At 41.7% G+C, this 17,336-nt stretch overlaps 1 protein-coding gene across 1 annotated transcript in view; it reads left to right on the forward strand.

The window, feature by feature from the left end:
* The window catches only part of nckap1l (NCK associated protein 1 like), a 71,713-nt gene that overhangs the window by 32,860 nt on the left and 21,517 nt on the right, over nt 1–17,336 (forward strand). Inside the window, exons 11-23 of the mRNA XM_034166161.1 lie at nt 1,267–1,363; nt 1,576–1,685; nt 1,886–2,018; nt 2,463–2,544; nt 2,650–2,708; nt 2,788–2,933; nt 3,008–3,140; nt 5,507–5,626; nt 6,800–6,939; nt 9,008–9,139; nt 13,487–13,705; nt 14,399–14,529; nt 16,532–16,629. Coding sequence (XP_034022052.1) covers nt 1,267–1,363; nt 1,576–1,685; nt 1,886–2,018; nt 2,463–2,544; nt 2,650–2,708; nt 2,788–2,933; nt 3,008–3,140; nt 5,507–5,626; nt 6,800–6,939; nt 9,008–9,139; nt 13,487–13,705; nt 14,399–14,529; nt 16,532–16,629 — 1,600 coding nt within the window. The remainder of the gene's footprint in view (nt 1–1,266; nt 1,364–1,575; nt 1,686–1,885; nt 2,019–2,462; nt 2,545–2,649; nt 2,709–2,787; nt 2,934–3,007; nt 3,141–5,506; nt 5,627–6,799; nt 6,940–9,007; nt 9,140–13,486; nt 13,706–14,398; nt 14,530–16,531; nt 16,630–17,336) is intronic.

Genomic DNA, 17,336 nt, shown 5'->3' on the forward strand with positions numbered 1-17,336 from the left:
TACAAAATGCCATTAAAAAACAATTAAATAATTTAAATTAAATAAAAGTACTTAATTTACTCATATTTGCAGTCAGTCTGGGTAAATCGTGGGATCCATTGATTGTACAGCTAAGGCTAAGCTAACGTTAGCCGATTAAACTGGTGCACTAAACACCATTGAAGAAGGGAGGGTGTGCTTTAGAGGTGGGCGATACCGGGAATTTTGGTATTGATCCGATATCAAGTAAATACAGGCCCAGTATCGCCGATATCGATACTGATACTTTTTCATATTTAAGCTTCATAGATCCAAAGGATACAAAAGACCTAGGATAGAATTTCGCCAAACATTGTACGTGACAACAAAATACTTTATTATCATAATCAACATTTTTAGTTTAAAAAAATATCACTCAACACAACTTAAAACAAAATCTCCTGAGGTAGAGGGCTGACAAACCACAATACAATGGTGCGCTGCTCCGTGTTGTGTGACACAGCACAGCGCTGCTCTTACAGACAGAAAGTAGACTTTGATGAATCTGCGTGCGCAGCAGTCAGTGCGTGCGGGAGAAATAAGCTTGAGTATCGATCTTTTTACACGAGGATCGTTCAATATCAATACCAGCATTGGTATCGATATTATCAATATTAGGATCGATCCGCCCACCTCTAGTGTGCTTGATTTTATTCATAAGCACATTTCGAGAAGCAGTGCATTTCCAGAGCTGGCCAAACTTGTAATGAAAATAAAGGTTTTGAAATTTATTCCCCAAAATTTTCATAATAAAAGATGCACATCATCGTGCCATGTTCAAGCCATATCAGAAAGCTGAGGACGATCTGACAGTCAGATAGATATGCAAGTCAAATACTCGCACTCACACAGACTTTTCTTGCTTTATAGACAGATATTTAATCCAGTTGCAGTTCATAATTGGTAAATGCTGTCATTGTGCTGCAGCAGTTTTATTGTTGTAAAGTTATTCTCTATATATTATGCACACCTAAAATTAACATGAGCTGAGTGTCTTCATTGTGAGCAATGGGATTTAGAATGTGCTTAAAAAAAAACTGTTGCAATTTTCCTTTAAAAAAATCTTACTGCACATCTTCCGGTAATTTTATATGTTGCCTGGAATCAAAACAAAACAGCCAAACAAACAAAAAATTACAATCTAACTACAGTTTTTGTGTTTTTCACCAGACAGACATACGGATTTGGGCCTTAGAGAATTATGGTATAGATATGAAGTGTCTGAGTCCATTGTGTGTTGTTTAACAGCGGTGCTGTGCACAGAGACAGGAGGCAATACCTGAGAGGGGCCATGAAGGAACTAATTAAAGTTCTGGAGGATGAACCTGGACTGCTGGGACCCAAGGTGTAAATACAGCATCAAGCATTGCCACTTTGAAAGCAAAACCATTCTTCTCATCGCCTGACATGTCAAACGTCAAGTATTTGATCCAACATTTCCAATAAGGAAGGAGTTGTTAATTCCTTTTAATTACCTCGTATCTCGTAATCATGTCATTTACTAGCTGTATGTTTCTAATAAAGCTTTGTGTATTGTTTGCCAATTAAACCCCCAAGGCCTTGTTTGTCTTCATGGCTCTATCATTCTCCCGTGACGAGGTTCTCTGGCTTGTCAGACACTCAGAAAATATGCCAAAACTGAAGACGCCAGAAGACTACATTGACAAGTAGGTCCTCATTTCTAAGATTATTGAAGCAAGCCATCATGTGTCACATTAATACACAAAAATCTGGCATTTGTCATATGAATTTTAGGAACACCAGCAGTGGATAGAATGAGAGGTCATTTGGAATGCTCAAATGTGTGTACTTCGACCAAAATCTATGAGCTCAGAATAATTTGTCATGATCGTGTTTGTTTCTCCAGTCAGATGGCAGAGTTACTGTTCCACATGGAGCAGCTCCGCGGTCTGATGAGAAAGTACAGTCATGTTTTACAGCGTTACCATGTACAGTACCTGGCACAGTTTGATGCTTTGGTTCTCAACGACACCATTCAGGTAGGCGCTGAACACATGCATGCAAGATTCTTTCCCGCTAGGGATGCAACACTCCGTTTTCCCCTCTAGAGTCGTTGTATCGGCTCAGACCAAGTATGATCCAACACTAGTTCATCACCACCACTTATAAAATCTTTACAATGCTTGGCTATTTTTATTTTGTAAAATACACATAATAAGGCAGCATCTGCATTTAATTAACATCACTAATCCTTTAATAATCCTTAATCATTGTGTTAAATGTGTATTGTGAAATACCGGACTGGTTTGCATTGTTCTTGCCGATTATTTCAGAATTACTGTAGATAGTTTTGCCACAAATGGTGAAAACCAATGAAGATGCTGTGACTTGAATGCATCCCTTATATATATATATATATATATATATACACACACACAAAATCACAGCATCTAAGCACGATGAACTTTCTTTGTCCTCTGCAGAGCATATATGTCTGTCCAGAAGAGGAGTCAATCTTGATGACTTCGTTTGTCTCGACCCTATCTCCTCTTTCAGTCAAACAAGGTCTTGAAGGCAAAATATGGCAAAAATACCAGTGCACATTCAACATTACTCTTAAAGTAAATAAATAACATTTCAATTGCAAAATAATTTCCTTTTTTTGCACAGTGGAAAACAAAGAGGAGTTTGACTTCAGAGGTCTTAGACTGGACTGGATGAGATTACAGGTAGATACAGCAATCAGATGTCAAAATATATAATAACACGCATTATCTAACCTTAAAGTTTTGTTTGGTCTTGTTTTAGGTCTATACAAGTGTGAACAAGGCCCCTCTTCCAATAAAGGACTACCCTGATCTCGCAAAAGTGATGAACATGATCCAGTTTCACACGAGGATGGTGGATAGTATTGAAGAAATGCTGCAAGAGACCTCAGATGTGTTCATACTCTGGTCAGTCTCGTCTCTTCTGGAAGAATACTGAAGTCTGCAATGTCTTGACGATCTATTCTCTACCTGCTCCTCAGTTTCTTCCCACGTGTCTTTGAGAAGATGTTTTCCCAGAGCAGTGAGATGCTGACCATGAAGCGTTACCTCATGGCTTTTGCTGCTGTTTGTTCCCAGTTCAGCCAGTGTGGACACCCTCTCTGCCCAGAAGAGGTCAGTGTTCAGTTATTTTCTGCTCGATTTATTAATCATTAGTGAAGACACTGGTTTTGATGTCAGCGGTCTTGGACAATGTGTCATGAATAACCAATATACTGCACAAGCTTATGTCACTGATTAACATTGCTAATGTGATATAACAAAGACATGCAACTTGTTCTTCAGGTGCCTATTAGCTCTTGAATGAATGAACTAATCAGCTTTAGGCAGAGCAGGACAAGACACAAAAAAATGTCAAGGTTAGGGGTCCCTGAGAACCGGGATTGGGGAACACTTGTGTATGTGAGTTTTGATCTGTAATGCATTCACAACACCAATTAGAGTACTTTGATCAGATTAGAAAAAGGTTGTTATGCTGCGTTTACACATAACCACAACAAGTCACGAATGCCACGAAGTATACATTCTTGGCCGCTGATCACGAATGTGATGATTTGAGGCAGAGGCATCAGGTGTCCTCAGGAACTGCTGCAACCTGTTACCACACGTTACGATTAATGGCACGTGTTGCTGGTGAATTATCAGGAACCATTACGCACAGTCAAGAATAATGTTCTGTGCTGTTCCGCGCTGTCGTGCGTGCAAATTGTCTCCACACACACACACACACACACACACACACACACACACACACACACACACACACACACACACACACACACACACACACACACACACATATTCATCCATCAGCTGCTGAACAATTCACATCACTCCAGTTTGTTCCTCAAAATCCACAGCAGAAGAACTTTGTGACTGCAGGCTTAGTTGGGCTCTGTACCATTGAGTGGTGCAGAAAGAAGGAGGAGACTGAGTGAGCCAGATGTGTAGCTCTACGCGGCTCTTATCTTGCGTGTTTTCCCCTCAGGCACAGCAGCAGCAGGTGGAACACCTGCAGGATGCGCTGATGAGCATTGGAACGAAACTTTTAGCCGACTTGGCGTCACTGTCCTTCTTCAGCATACTGAAGCAATGAAACTGAATGCGGTGCAACAGCGTTTAATTGTGCGCATGTCAAAGAACGCTGTCACGCTCTATTAAGGATCACCACTAATCAAGACAGATCATTACGCTCAGTTGTGTCTTCCATGACATGAGGCGAAATGAGGGTGGTGAGTGACATTCGTGGAAAAGTTTTTTGACAGCCAAAAATATGCTTCACGAAAATCACGAATATCACGCACCAACACTCATTAAGAAACTGATTCAGTTGTGTTAAGTCACGTTAAGAATGTCAGGAATGTGCCAAGAATGACACAGATATGACATTCGTAACGCGTCCTGCCTATGTGTAAATGCAGCATAAGAAAGGGCTGTCACGTTCAAATAAGCATTGTTTACTTTAAAGGCTAAATTTATTTGGAGCTTGGTGAGGTCCTAGTGCTAATGGCTATGGCTAAGCAGTAACCTAAGGTGATGGCTAGATGTCATTGGTACCAGGTCTCTTTGGAGGAATCCTTGGGTACTGCTGGAATGACTTTGTGTCAAACAAGTGGTGACCTAAAGAGACTCAGATGAGGAGGATCATTTACATTTAAATTGTCAGCTACAAACCTTTGTCCATTTGGCACATGGTCCAGTGTGTAGCCTCTGCAATGTTGAGGACCTTAGCAGCTGATGAAGTCCAAGGGGACTCCCATGCTTCACCTGGCTGTGGGGCATGGATAGTTACTTTCAAGTGGTGGGAACAGATCTGTTTTCTGCCTGGGTGGTTGACATCCAGGACCCAGGGCGCTTCTGCGGTGTTTCCCAGCACATGCTCCCAGACTTGATAGTGCGCTAATGGCTTACACTTTTCATCCAGCTTCATTCTGCTGAAACTGTTCTATTTAACTGATGATTTGTTGGAACAGTGCCAGTTAAATGTAATTATTAATTCAGCCTGGTGGATTTGTGGCTTCAGTAATATATTTTTTTACACCCAAGCCCACATGATGTTGGTTATATTTTATGTGTCTCTAAATAATTATTTGCAAATTGTATGTTGCGTTTAGCCAGGTTGCTTTTATGTTATGTTAAATTTAGATTAAATATGTGAAGCCATTTAGGTTGAGATATACAGTACACAAAAATAAAAGAAATCCAGTGGTGATCAAATTCTTTTTCACAGGACTGTAGTGAACTGTGGATTAAACATGATTATGAAATATTGTGAGGAAGCATGCTCTGTTTTTCTATCCACACTGGTCTGTGCATTTAATTGTGCATGATTATCTGTGTGTGTGTGTGTGTGTGTGTGTGTGTGTGTGTGTGTGTGTGTGTGTGTGTGTGTGTGTGTGTGTGTGTGTGTGTGTGTGTGTGTGTGTGTGTGTGTGTGTGTGTGTGTGTATGATCTCATTCCCTATATTACAATTTTCCAGACAGCAGAAACAGAAAAGAGAAGTCTGCGCCTCTGCGTGACCTTCCTCGAGCAGATAGCCAAGCAGACCAGCAGTGTTGTTTTAGAGATATGTGCTGAGCAGTGCAACCTGGCTGACAAGGTACATTGTGAACCTATTACAACTGTGGGAAAGTAATTATTTTACAGACATTGGTTCTGTCACACTCCACATCCAAATATAATCCCACTAGCATGTTACCCGTGGGGATCCACGGACTCTAGATTGGTAGTGTTTATAAAATAGGTAGCAGACATTTTTGTGGTAAGGGTGGTAATAAATTAAGCAAAGCTTGTATAATGAGTTGGAATGATGTGTGAGTCCAGAATGTTTTTAGAACCTTAGACCTCAACAATTTTTCGAAGAAGAACTCAACCCTTTTATTTCCTGTTAATTATGCATTTTTTAAATGTTAATTTACTGTCTTAATGTATTTATAAATTGTTTAGGTTTTTGTTATCATATACACTATTATTTTATTTCTACTTCTATTTTTTCATTTGATTTTTAAATGGACCACAACGACAATAAGTGTTTTCACTTTCTTGTGTCATCTGTGTATTTGTAACGTATTTACAATTATTTTATGTACTTACATTGAACTTAAAATCACTCTCCACACTCACACTGTTGATATAAGAATGATGTACCGAGGTGTGAGCCCAGAAAGTAGTTAGTAGCACGCATGCACACACACCTGCTGTAAGCAGGTGGTTTTAATTTGACAAACAAAGACAGTGGCTGAAGACATTAAAACCACTAAACATTTCACTCATGGTACCAACATAAAACTGAAGTCACTCATGGTAAGAGCAACATGAGAGTTATCTAAACTGACTGAACCAATTGAGCTACAAAAACACAATAAATCAATAACACTAACAATACTGTTAAACTAACATAAACCACAATAACATTTAAAACCTCAAAACCCCAAACTCCCATGGTGCATTGCAGCACAGCATCCACTGTTTATTGGTTAGCTAAAATTGCTCACACAAACACACACGCACACAGAGGCCACTTGGCTATTATAATATAGATTGGAGCTTGGCAACAGTGGACAGACGTGTTGGTTCATTGCTATATGTGTGTCTCTCTAATTTATTTTAAAGAAAATTTAATGGAATAGTCCAATTTTTTGATTGAGTGGTTGCAGTGTGATAGCTACAAACCAAATTTTTATTTGAACAAGTTACCAAATGGCTTGTGTTTTTTTTTTCTTTCACACTTGGTCTCACTGCCTCTGTCTTTTTCAACTTTATAACCCATTAGTTACTGCCCAAGCACTGTGCCGAGACCATCAGTGCTGCTCGCCACAGACAGCAGAAGAAGCCAGCGCCCAAGAAAGGAGAGGTCCAAAAAGAGAAGCCAGGGGCTGAGAGCCTGAGGAAAGATCGGATCATCACCACAAAGTCTGCTCCTCTCTTTGTTTCCCTGATTTATCATCACTTCCTTATTTATCGTCGTCTCTTTATTTATTTGATTCTGATTCTTGCTGTGACTACACATAACTGAGGCAAAGCCAGCCGCAGTGGTAGGTTGATTTGGCCACATCCTCACATAAAAGAAAGAAGATTGATGGCTGTCTCTGCCTGCAATCACGCCTTCATGCCTGTGTACCTACGTCAACTTTATCCCCTGTGCTCGACTTCTCTCTTCAGGAAGCTGTATCCCTTCCTGTTACATTTATTTTCTATGTGCTGCCGGTTGACAAGCAAGTAACAAACAAAATACAATATACTCGACCAAATGTAATGCTTTTAATGCACATAATGCCTAGTGCTTATTTAAGGTAGGCATTTATTTTTTAAGACAAAGTTTTGCCATTAAATGAGGCAGGTCCCTATTCAAGGTCAGGCATTTAATCAAGGAAATGTGTAAGCTTAATTGGTGCTGGGGATTCACCGTAGTTCGTTCAGTGCTTCCTCACTGTAACTAATCTGTTACATACATATAACGGATTTTGTCTGTTTTATACATCTAGCGGATTTCAATTATAATGGACAAAATTCACTGGTCCACCTGAATCCATTATATGCGAGTTTGACTGTAGTTGAACAAAGTATGCGCGGCTAATGATCATTAGGTAAAATGTCTAGGGCTGAAACGATTAGTCGAGTAACTCAAATAAATTGATTACAAAAATTGTTCGAGGCAAATACGTTTAACGTTGTAGTACATATGCCAGGCCTGTGTGTGGCGCTGCAACGTCCCCAGAATAAAAAGAAGACTAGAGCATAACAGCTATAGCTACTGCTTTCCAACGTGACAGAGAAAAATAAAGCCTTTTAAGAGAAAGACGGTCCACACAGATCATCTGAAATAGACTGACTGTGCGTTTAAAGCGAACACACAGTCCACTCTATGTGGGGAGTGGCTACTGACCCGGCGGCCGGCTGCTCTCTCTCTACACGGTGTGAGGGGCTGTCAGACCGGGCAAGTCACAGCTCCGTCCCCGGCTACACTGACAAACAGCAGAAGTCTTTCTTCTGTGTTTCTCTCAGACTTGCACTGAGTGTTTAGCTTTTTAATTTTCGCTTTTTTGGGCAACACACAACGCTTCACAAAAAAAATAAAATAACAATACCATGAGGCTTGCATGTACAACCTCCAGCTGAAATGCATCTGCTGAATTGCAGAGAAAGAGGGATTTAAAAAAAACACTCAGGCACCTAGTCCATTACGTAATTATTGTATGGCCTTGCCTTACAATATAAAGTGTGATTTGGCGCTATATAAATAAAATTGATTGACTGACTGATTGATTGTGTTGGAGAGTATCAAGGAAAAGCCATTGAACATTGAGACTGCCAGATTCCATCAATAAAATAAGGAACATAAGACCATGGTTTGTCAGATGGACTTTTACTGCTGATAGATTTTATGATTTTCATAGGGCAGCACAGTGGCTTAGTGGTTAGCACTGTTGCCTCACAGCGAGAAGGTCATGGGTTCAGTTCCCGTGGCCTTTCTGTGTGGAGTTTGCATGTTCTCCCCGTGTTTGCGTGGGTTTCCTCCGGGTGCTCCAGTTTCCTCCCACATCCAAAGACATGCGGGTTAGGTGGATTGGAATCTTTAAATTGTCCGTAGGTGTGTGTGGGTGTGTCTGTGTTTGTTTGTCTGTTTGTGGCCCTGCGACAGACTGGCGTCCTGTCGTAGGTGTACCCTGCCTCGCACTCTATGGCTGCTGTGATAGGCTCCAGCCCCCCGCGACTCTTAATTGGACTAAGCGGTAGAAGATGGATGAATGAATGAATGTTTTGGTCATATTCTGTGTACAGCTTGTTATAGAGAGACTATATATTATATGTAAAGCATTATGATGATGACGGTCTCTCTCCCTTCTCTCAGTTTTATTCCTTTATGACTTTTTAATGCCATGCAATGATTTTTCCAGAACACATTTATCATCAATTGTTGCCTCAGTGTTTATTCTAATCTCTTACAGACGTGTGTCCTCCCTTCTCTGTGTCTTTCTAGTGTGGACAAGATGCATCTGATCCTGACTGAACTGGTCTCCTCCTACAGTCTGAGCAGCGAATTAATTATTTTTGACCACATCATCGTTCCCACTGAGTTCCTCCTTTCTCATCTGGAGACACGCCTCTCTGAGTATGTCAGGAAGGGAGGATGGGGAGTGTTGCCATTTGAAAATAAATGTTTGTGATGTATAGTCAGGTCCACAAATACTTGGACTTGTACCTGAATTCTGTACTGTAACCAGATGTCAGGTGGCCTTGTGTCAGTTGGCAGAAGTAATCAATACTTGGGCACTCCAGCCTTTGAGCAAACATAAATCCAGATTTAAACCACGAGAGTGGTGATGGTTTTAACTTTCATGGGGCTGCACCAATATTCAGGTCATGCTCCTTATCTGATGACATTTGCAGCAAAATATATGATCATGAAGGTTTCCTTCCCATTTCACATACATTTTTTCCCATCTATTTAGTAAAGGTTTATCTTTATCCCATCAATCCATAGGCTGTTACTCCAAAACTATGAAATATGGTTAGAAAGTTTCTGGATTTTTGGTATATTCAATTATGGCCTGCCTGTTTTTGATGCTCCCAATACTTTATATGTTGTGATGATGTTTCCTTTGATACATACAACCCCAATTCCAATGAAGTTGGGACGTTGTGTAAAATGTAAATAAAAACAGAATACAATGATTTGCAAATCCTCTTCAACCTATATTCAATTGAATACACCACAAAGACAAGATATTTAATGTTCAAATTGATAAATTTTATTGTTTTTGTGTAAATATTTGTTCATTTTGAAATGGATGCCTGCAACACGTTTCAAAAAAGCTGGGACAGTGGTATGTTTACCACTGTGTTACATCACCTTTCCTTCTAACAACAGATACTTGTTAGGTTACTTCCCCAGCCAAGGCCAATATAGACTTTCAGCTGGGTGGACTGGAACAATGCAGACAAAGTGTTTTATCCAAAGATACTGAGAGGTGACATGATCAAGAGTCGAACCCAGGTTACATACTGGTAGCCAGGCTCCTTATCCCACTTATCTACCTACTCCATAATGAGTCCTGAGAAATATTATATATATATACACACACACACACACACACACACACACACACACACACACACACACACACACACACACACACACACACACACACACACACACACACACACAGACAGAGTGGGTAAAAATAAGCATTGAACATGTCGCCATTTTCCTCAGTAAATATATTTCTAAAGGTCTGACTGACATGAATTTTCACCAGATGTCTGTAACAGCCAAAGTAATCCATACATGCAAAGAAAACCAAAACAAGTAAATACAGAAACTAAGTTATGTGTTATAAAATGGAATGACACAGGGAAAAAGTATTGAACACGCTTACTGAAATTTATTTAATACTTCGTACAAAAGGATTTATTAGTAATGACAGCTTCAAGATGCCTCCTGTATGAAGAAACTAGTTGCATCTATTGCTCAGGTCTGATCTTTAGTTCTTTCCATTGATTTTCATCCATCCATCCATCCATCCATTTTCTTCCGCGGGGGCAGCAGCTCAAGCAAAGCCGCCCAGACCTCCCGATCCACACACACCTCTCCCAGCTCCGCCGGGGGAACCCCAAGGCATTCCCAAGCCAGCCGAGAGATGTAATCCTTCCAGCGTGTCCTGGGTCTTCCCCGGGGCCTCCTCCCAATGGGACGTGCCCAGAACACCTCTCCAGCGAGGCGTCCAGGGGGCATCCGGAAAAGATGCCCGAGCCACCTCAACTGACTCCTTTCGATGTGGAGGAGCAGCGGGTCGACTCCAAGCTCCTCCCGAGTGACCGAGCTCCTCACCCTATCTCTAACGGAGCGCCCAGCCACCCTGCGGAGGAAACTCATCTCGGCCGCTTGTACCCACGATCTCGTTCTTTCGGTCATGAGCCAAATCTCATGACCATTGGTGAGGATCGGAACGTAGATCGATCGGTAAATCGAGAGCTTTGTCCCCCTACTCAGGTCTCTCTTCACCACGATGGTCCGATACAGCGACCGCATCACTGCAGACGCTGCACCGATCCGTCTATCGATCTCACGCTCCATCCGTCCCTCACTCGTGAACAAGACCCCGAGATACTTAAACTCCTCCACTTGAGGCAAGGACACTCCATCGACCTGAAGAGGGAAAAGCACCTTTTTGTGGTCGAGAACCATGGCCTTCGATTTGGAGGTGCTGATTTTCATCCCGGACGCCTCACACAGTGCACGCTGAAGGTCCTGATTTGACGAAGCCAACAAAACCACATCGTCCGCAAACAGCAGAGACGAGATTCTGTGGTTCCCAAACCAGACCCCCTCTACACCCTGGCTGCACCTAGAAATTCTGTCCATAAAAATAATGAACAGAACCGGTGACAAAGGGCAGCCCTGGCGGAGGCCAACGTGCACTGGAAACAGGTTTGAATTACTACCGGCAATGCGAACCAAGCTCCTGCTGCGGTTGTACAGGGACCGGATAGCCCTTAGCAAAGGACTCCAGACCCCGTACTCCCAGAGCACTCCCCACAGGGTGCCCCGAGGGACATGGTCGAACGCCTTCTCCAGATCCACAAAACACATGTGGACTGGTTGGGCGAACTCCCATGAACCCTCGAGCACCCGATGGAACGAGTAGAGCTGGTCCAGTGTGCTGCGACCAGGACGAAAAATTGATTTCATTGATTTTCAGTTGGATTCAAGTCAGATGATTGGCTGGGCCATTCTAGCAGCTTTATTTTCATTCTCTGAAACCAGTTGAGACTTTCCTTGGCTGTGTGTTTCGGATCACTGGCATGCTGAAGTGTCCACCCTCGCTTATCTTTATCATCCTGGTAGATGGCAGCAGATTTTTACCAAGAATGTCTTTGTACATATTTCCATTCATCCTTCCTTCAGTTAAGTGAAGTTTGCCAGTGTCGTCTGCTGATCTGACCAGACTATATTCTCCCAGTGTTTGACAGGCTTGCCTAAGTATTGTACATTAAACATTAAATGACCTCCAGCATGCTTTTTCTTCAATAATGGAGTCTTGCATGATGAGCATGCATACAGGCCACGATGGTTGAGTGTATTAATTGTTGTTTTCTTTGAAACAATTGTTCAGTTACTCTCCACAAGTGGTCCTTGGCTCTTGGACAACTCTTCTGTTAATTTTTTCACTCCTCTGTCAGAAATTTTGCGAGGGGCACCTGGTTGTGGCCGATATATGGTGAAATGGTGTTCTTTCCACTTCCAGATTATGGCCTCGCACCTCACTGGAACATTCAGAAGTTTAGAAATTCTTTTGTAACCAATGCTATCAGTATGTTTTGCAGCAATAAAGTTGCAAAGATCTTGAGAGAGCTCTTTGCTGTCACCAATCATCAGATTGGTAATGAGACATCTTTCTATAGGCCATCAGTTGGGACTGAACTAGCTGATATTAATTTGCATTAACAAGGGGCAGGACTGCTTTCTAATTACTGAAAGATTTCAGCTGGTGTCCCTTTCTTCATGTGTTCAGTTCTTTCTTCCTGTGTCATTTAACATTATTACACATAATGGAATTTCTGTACTTATTTGTTTTGGTTTCTTTGTCTTTATGGACATCTGGTGAAAATTTCATGTCAGTAGCACCTTTAGAAATATATTTACTGGGAAAACTGGTGATATGTTAAATGCTTAATTTACCCACTGTATCACTGATGTGTTTCGGCTGTGTCGCCACCACCTCAGTCTTTCTTACTGCGCTGCCAGTCTCAGTGCCTGATTACTTTCATAGATCAGATCGGCTGACATCCATGCTGAATAGAAATGTTTAACAAGCGAAGTGAAGGCATGATGTGATGCAACACTGGAGAAAGTTAAAAGCAGCTCAAGCAGTATTCTTTTCAATATGGTGCTCATTCAGAAATTGTCATTTTCGTCCTCTGTTCCACTTAGGGAATCATCTACGCATTGTCTCTTGTGTCTCGTCCATCACTATAATGAACTCCTACTCTGGAGTGTCACTCTGTTTTAGACCCACTTAAAATCTGAGCTGAGGTCCATCTTGTCACTCTTCTGCTCTGCGTCACATCAGTGCGAACTGTTATTTAGATTAAAGCTGGGTACCAGGGCAACCTGCTGTTTCTGTGTGTATGCTCTGCTTAGTCTCCTTGTCTTCGCTGATGATTATTTCCCATGTCACCCTAAAATTAGCACCCTGGAGTAGAAGCGCTCATGCAGTGATTGGTCCTTCAGTGGCTGCAATTGTAAATACGGTCTAGTCCAAGTGATAGAAAGAGAGACAGAAGGAAGAACCCTGACAATACATAAATAATTTAAAATAAAACCCTGGAGCAGAGAATACGCTGACCTAATGAGATGCCAGCATGGCTTGTTTCACCCATTATGAAGTGCCAGCTGTCCACCTACGGTCCACTCAAGTCCACTGATAAGTGACACTGTATAAACATGTTTCTCTAGGATCATCGTGAGAATGGCCAATTACAACCAGACCACCCAGGAGATCGCGCGTCCCTCAGAACTCCTGGCAAAGATACGGACCTATACAGCCAGCCTGCACACTGTCTCCAGCTACATCAATGTAGACATCACTCGCCTGGTGAAGAGCGTCCTCCTGCAACAAACACAGCCACTGGACTCCCACGGAGGACAGACTATCACAACTCTCTACACCAACTGGTGTGTCATACACAGCTGTATCTGTGCTTGGGTGTTTGTGAGCAAGATTTCACAAAAATCTAAAGAGCTGAATTTGCTGACATTTCATGGACAGGTGCAGCATGGGATAAGGATGAACCAATTATATTTTGGTGCGGATCTGGACCAAGGCGTAGATTAAAGGGCAATAATCAGGATCAAAGTTCAGAATCAGGACTAAAGAGTGATCAGGCTCAAGATTATGATCAGGGTCACAGTTCAGACACCAGAATCAAAGCATTGTGAATGGTACAAAATATCGCTGAGCAGGATCAAAGTTCATCAATCAGGATCAAAAGTCAAACGATCACAATCAAAGGTCAGGAGCATGATCAAAATTCATCAGTTGGGTGCATCAATTCCATAAGAATTCTCATGCATGTGTATCCCATGATTGTCTATCCATAGATGTACTTTGGTTCAGATCTATATTATGATCCAGATCTATTGGACAAGAATATATTTTCAGACAGAGGTTACACTTGGTTTATTACCCCGATGGATGAATCTGCAATACATTCAAATCAAGTCTGTATGTATTTATGTGTTTCTGTCCATCTAGCCATATGCCCATCCTTCTTTCTCCCCTTCTTTAATGTCTGTTTTTGTAATTTGCAGTTATCCTCTAAAGGCTGAGAGAGATCTTTTTGTTTTATATATATTTTAATACTACAGGTACCTGGAGAGTCTCTTACGTCAGGCCAGCAATTCCATCATCGTCCACTGTCCTACGATGCACTGTTTTGTCAACCAAACGACTGAAAATGAGTCAGGTTTCAGAGCAGAAGAATTCTCAGATGTGTTAGGTCAGTCTCAATGCTTAATTCAACTCATTTGCACCACTGGTTGACGTGCCAATGTAAATAACACAGATTATTACAACTGCATCCAAACAAATTCAGAATTAATACTTTCTTGGCACATATTTATAGTTTCATCTCAGAAACGTAAGGGTAATTACTTAGAATTTTATACAAAATTTCTCAGAAATTTACACTTTAGCATTGCATATTAACTAATCACTTCATTTAAGTCATTTACGTCAAAATTATCAACCGTCTTCACCTGCACAGTGATGCCAGAAAGTTTTATGAAATGTGCTGATCTGGACATGTTGAGCAATTTGAGGTTCAACCATTCTACCACAGACATGAGCAGCAATGGGTCAAAGTTACCCTCATAGACAGCCTGTCCCATTACTACAACTACACTCACCGCAAACGGTAGTGAACCATACCGCCACTTCAGTCATACTGGTTACTTAGTTTGCACATGAAAATATGCTATAAAAATGCTCTTAGCTCTGATACAACTAGCCAAGCATAGGCTAACTCTGCTAGCCTAGCAGAGCAGCTAAAAACAAAGTGTTGCAAATAATGCCTCACATTCACCCCGATGTGAAGGTGCTGCCATACAAGACGCTCACTACACAACGGGAGCAATAGGGGATTAAAGACCTTGCCCAAGGACCCTTAGTGATTTTCCAGTCAGGCTGGGATTTGAACCGAGATCTTCTGGTCTCACGCCCAATGCCTGACGAAGCAAGTAGATGGTGGAAATGCTCCCAGTTTACGTATGGCAGGATTATCTTTGAACCACAAACGTAAAGTTTGTTGTGTTTGTGAAATTTAACCACGCGCATGAAGAGTAAAAATATTTCACTGCAGTTTATAGAAGCTCCACCTCCTCAACTGATGCACCACCTCAAACATCATTATGCACAGAAAAAAGTAAGCAAAAAACTGTGGAGTCTGTCACCTCTCAGGCTATGTATAAGTACAGACACTGAGTCCTGATGGCTGGGGAGCATCTAGACTTTTATTTCAGCACGTTAGCAGCTGGAATGCCTCAGGTGTGACTTAAGTCTCACAGCTGCTTTAAATCAGAGATGACGTACTTATAGAAACAAAATCCATTGCAGTGCGCCCCCTACCAAGGTGACCACCTGCATTGCCTGTTCCACAAGCTGCCCCCATATAAACACAGTATAATTACAAAACATGTAAAGCATGAGTGGATAAAATCATGATTTTGCTTTTTGCAAGTGCATTCATTTAAATACGACAGAGTGGAATATTTTTTTCATATAAGCAGAGATTTAACGAAGAAGCCCACTGGACTCATTCAGTTCAGCAAGCTCAACCCTCAGGTCTCACTCGCTCCGGGAGTACTTTTGCTCGAGAGGATGTTTGGTTTGTTATTGTGCAAGTGTGCAGTGTTCTCTGTCATGTAGTTTATTCTAACCATGTCTGGCTAAAGCAAACTTCAGAATTGCTTATTATCTCCTCCACTTTTCCCTCTCGCAACCAATACAGCATCGCTTGTTTCTCCTACGTACCTTTCCACCTCCACACTGCCCCTTAAGAACACAATATCCACTGAAATGCACACTGTACATACTGTTTATTTTTCTACTCTGACTCCCACTTCTTGAGGTGGATTCATAAGGGGATACACAAGCCATCGTCATTGTCTATATTTACTCCGTAGTGAGGTATGTGACTCACCCGCCTTCCATTAACCGCCTCCAATTTTATCCTCACATGTCCTTATCTATCATATCCAGACAGAGATGATGAGGTGCGTGAAAGGTCTAATAGCTGCAGTTGTCTCTGTCGTTGACTTACACCAGCTCCAGTCACACACCAAATTTAATCTTTGCTTTTTTTTTTACATTTCAGAGGTATGAAACAAAACTGCTTGTTGATTTTATGTAATCACCTTGATTAGTTTGTAGTTTGGATGCAGAATCACTTCTTATCCTCAGGTCTTGTGCTCACAGAGACTCATATATCACTTTTCCTGCAGAGTTGCAGGCGTTGGCTGAGCTCATCGGGCCGTATGGCCTGAAGTTTCTGGGCGAGAACCTGATGTGGCACATCACGTCTCAAGTGTGTGAGCTGAAGGTATGATGCTCATTTTAAGGATGTAGGTCAGGGGCTTGCAGCAGGAAGTTTCCACAAATCAGGAACGCTGGCTGATGTGTAAAGGAAAAATGTTCGCTTTTACTTAGCCAAGTTATTCAGATAGGCCACGAAATTAGTTTCTCTGTGAAGTCACAGACCCCAGTTTGATAAGATGTTGCCCCAGATAAGCAGGATGATTCATTGATTTAGTATTGACACGTCATCAGGCTGTCAGCCAGGTCAGCCGGTGTAATGTTTCCGATGAGTTGAACTTGAGCTGTTCTCAGGGGAACGTTTGGAGAACATGAGGACAGTGGTGGATGGGTTTGGCATTATCCTCATCATTTAGTTCTGTTGTTTATTGCTGCTGATAACCCATGTGGAACAAATAGTGTGAATCACATCTGATTCATCTCTTCCACTGCAGTCATTTCCAAACTCAACCCTTGTGTGTACCTCTGCCCTGTCTGTTCCCACGTCTTCCTGCTCCAAAACATTTGATTAGTTGGTTCAGCAGCATTCCATCAACCACCGGTTTTGGCTGAGGAGGCAGCCTAAGTAAAAGATAGACTGATCTCCTGTCTAGGGGGAGTCAATCAATCAATCAATTTTCAATCAATTTTATTTATATAGCGCCAAATCACAACAAACAGTTGCCCCAAGGCGCTTTATATTGTAAGGCAAGGCCATACAATAATTACGTAAAA

Source organism: Thalassophryne amazonica, chromosome 3 (assembly GCF_902500255.1).
Source record: "Thalassophryne amazonica chromosome 3, fThaAma1.1, whole genome shotgun sequence".
NCBI lineage: Eukaryota > Metazoa > Chordata > Actinopteri > Batrachoidiformes > Batrachoididae > Thalassophryne > Thalassophryne amazonica.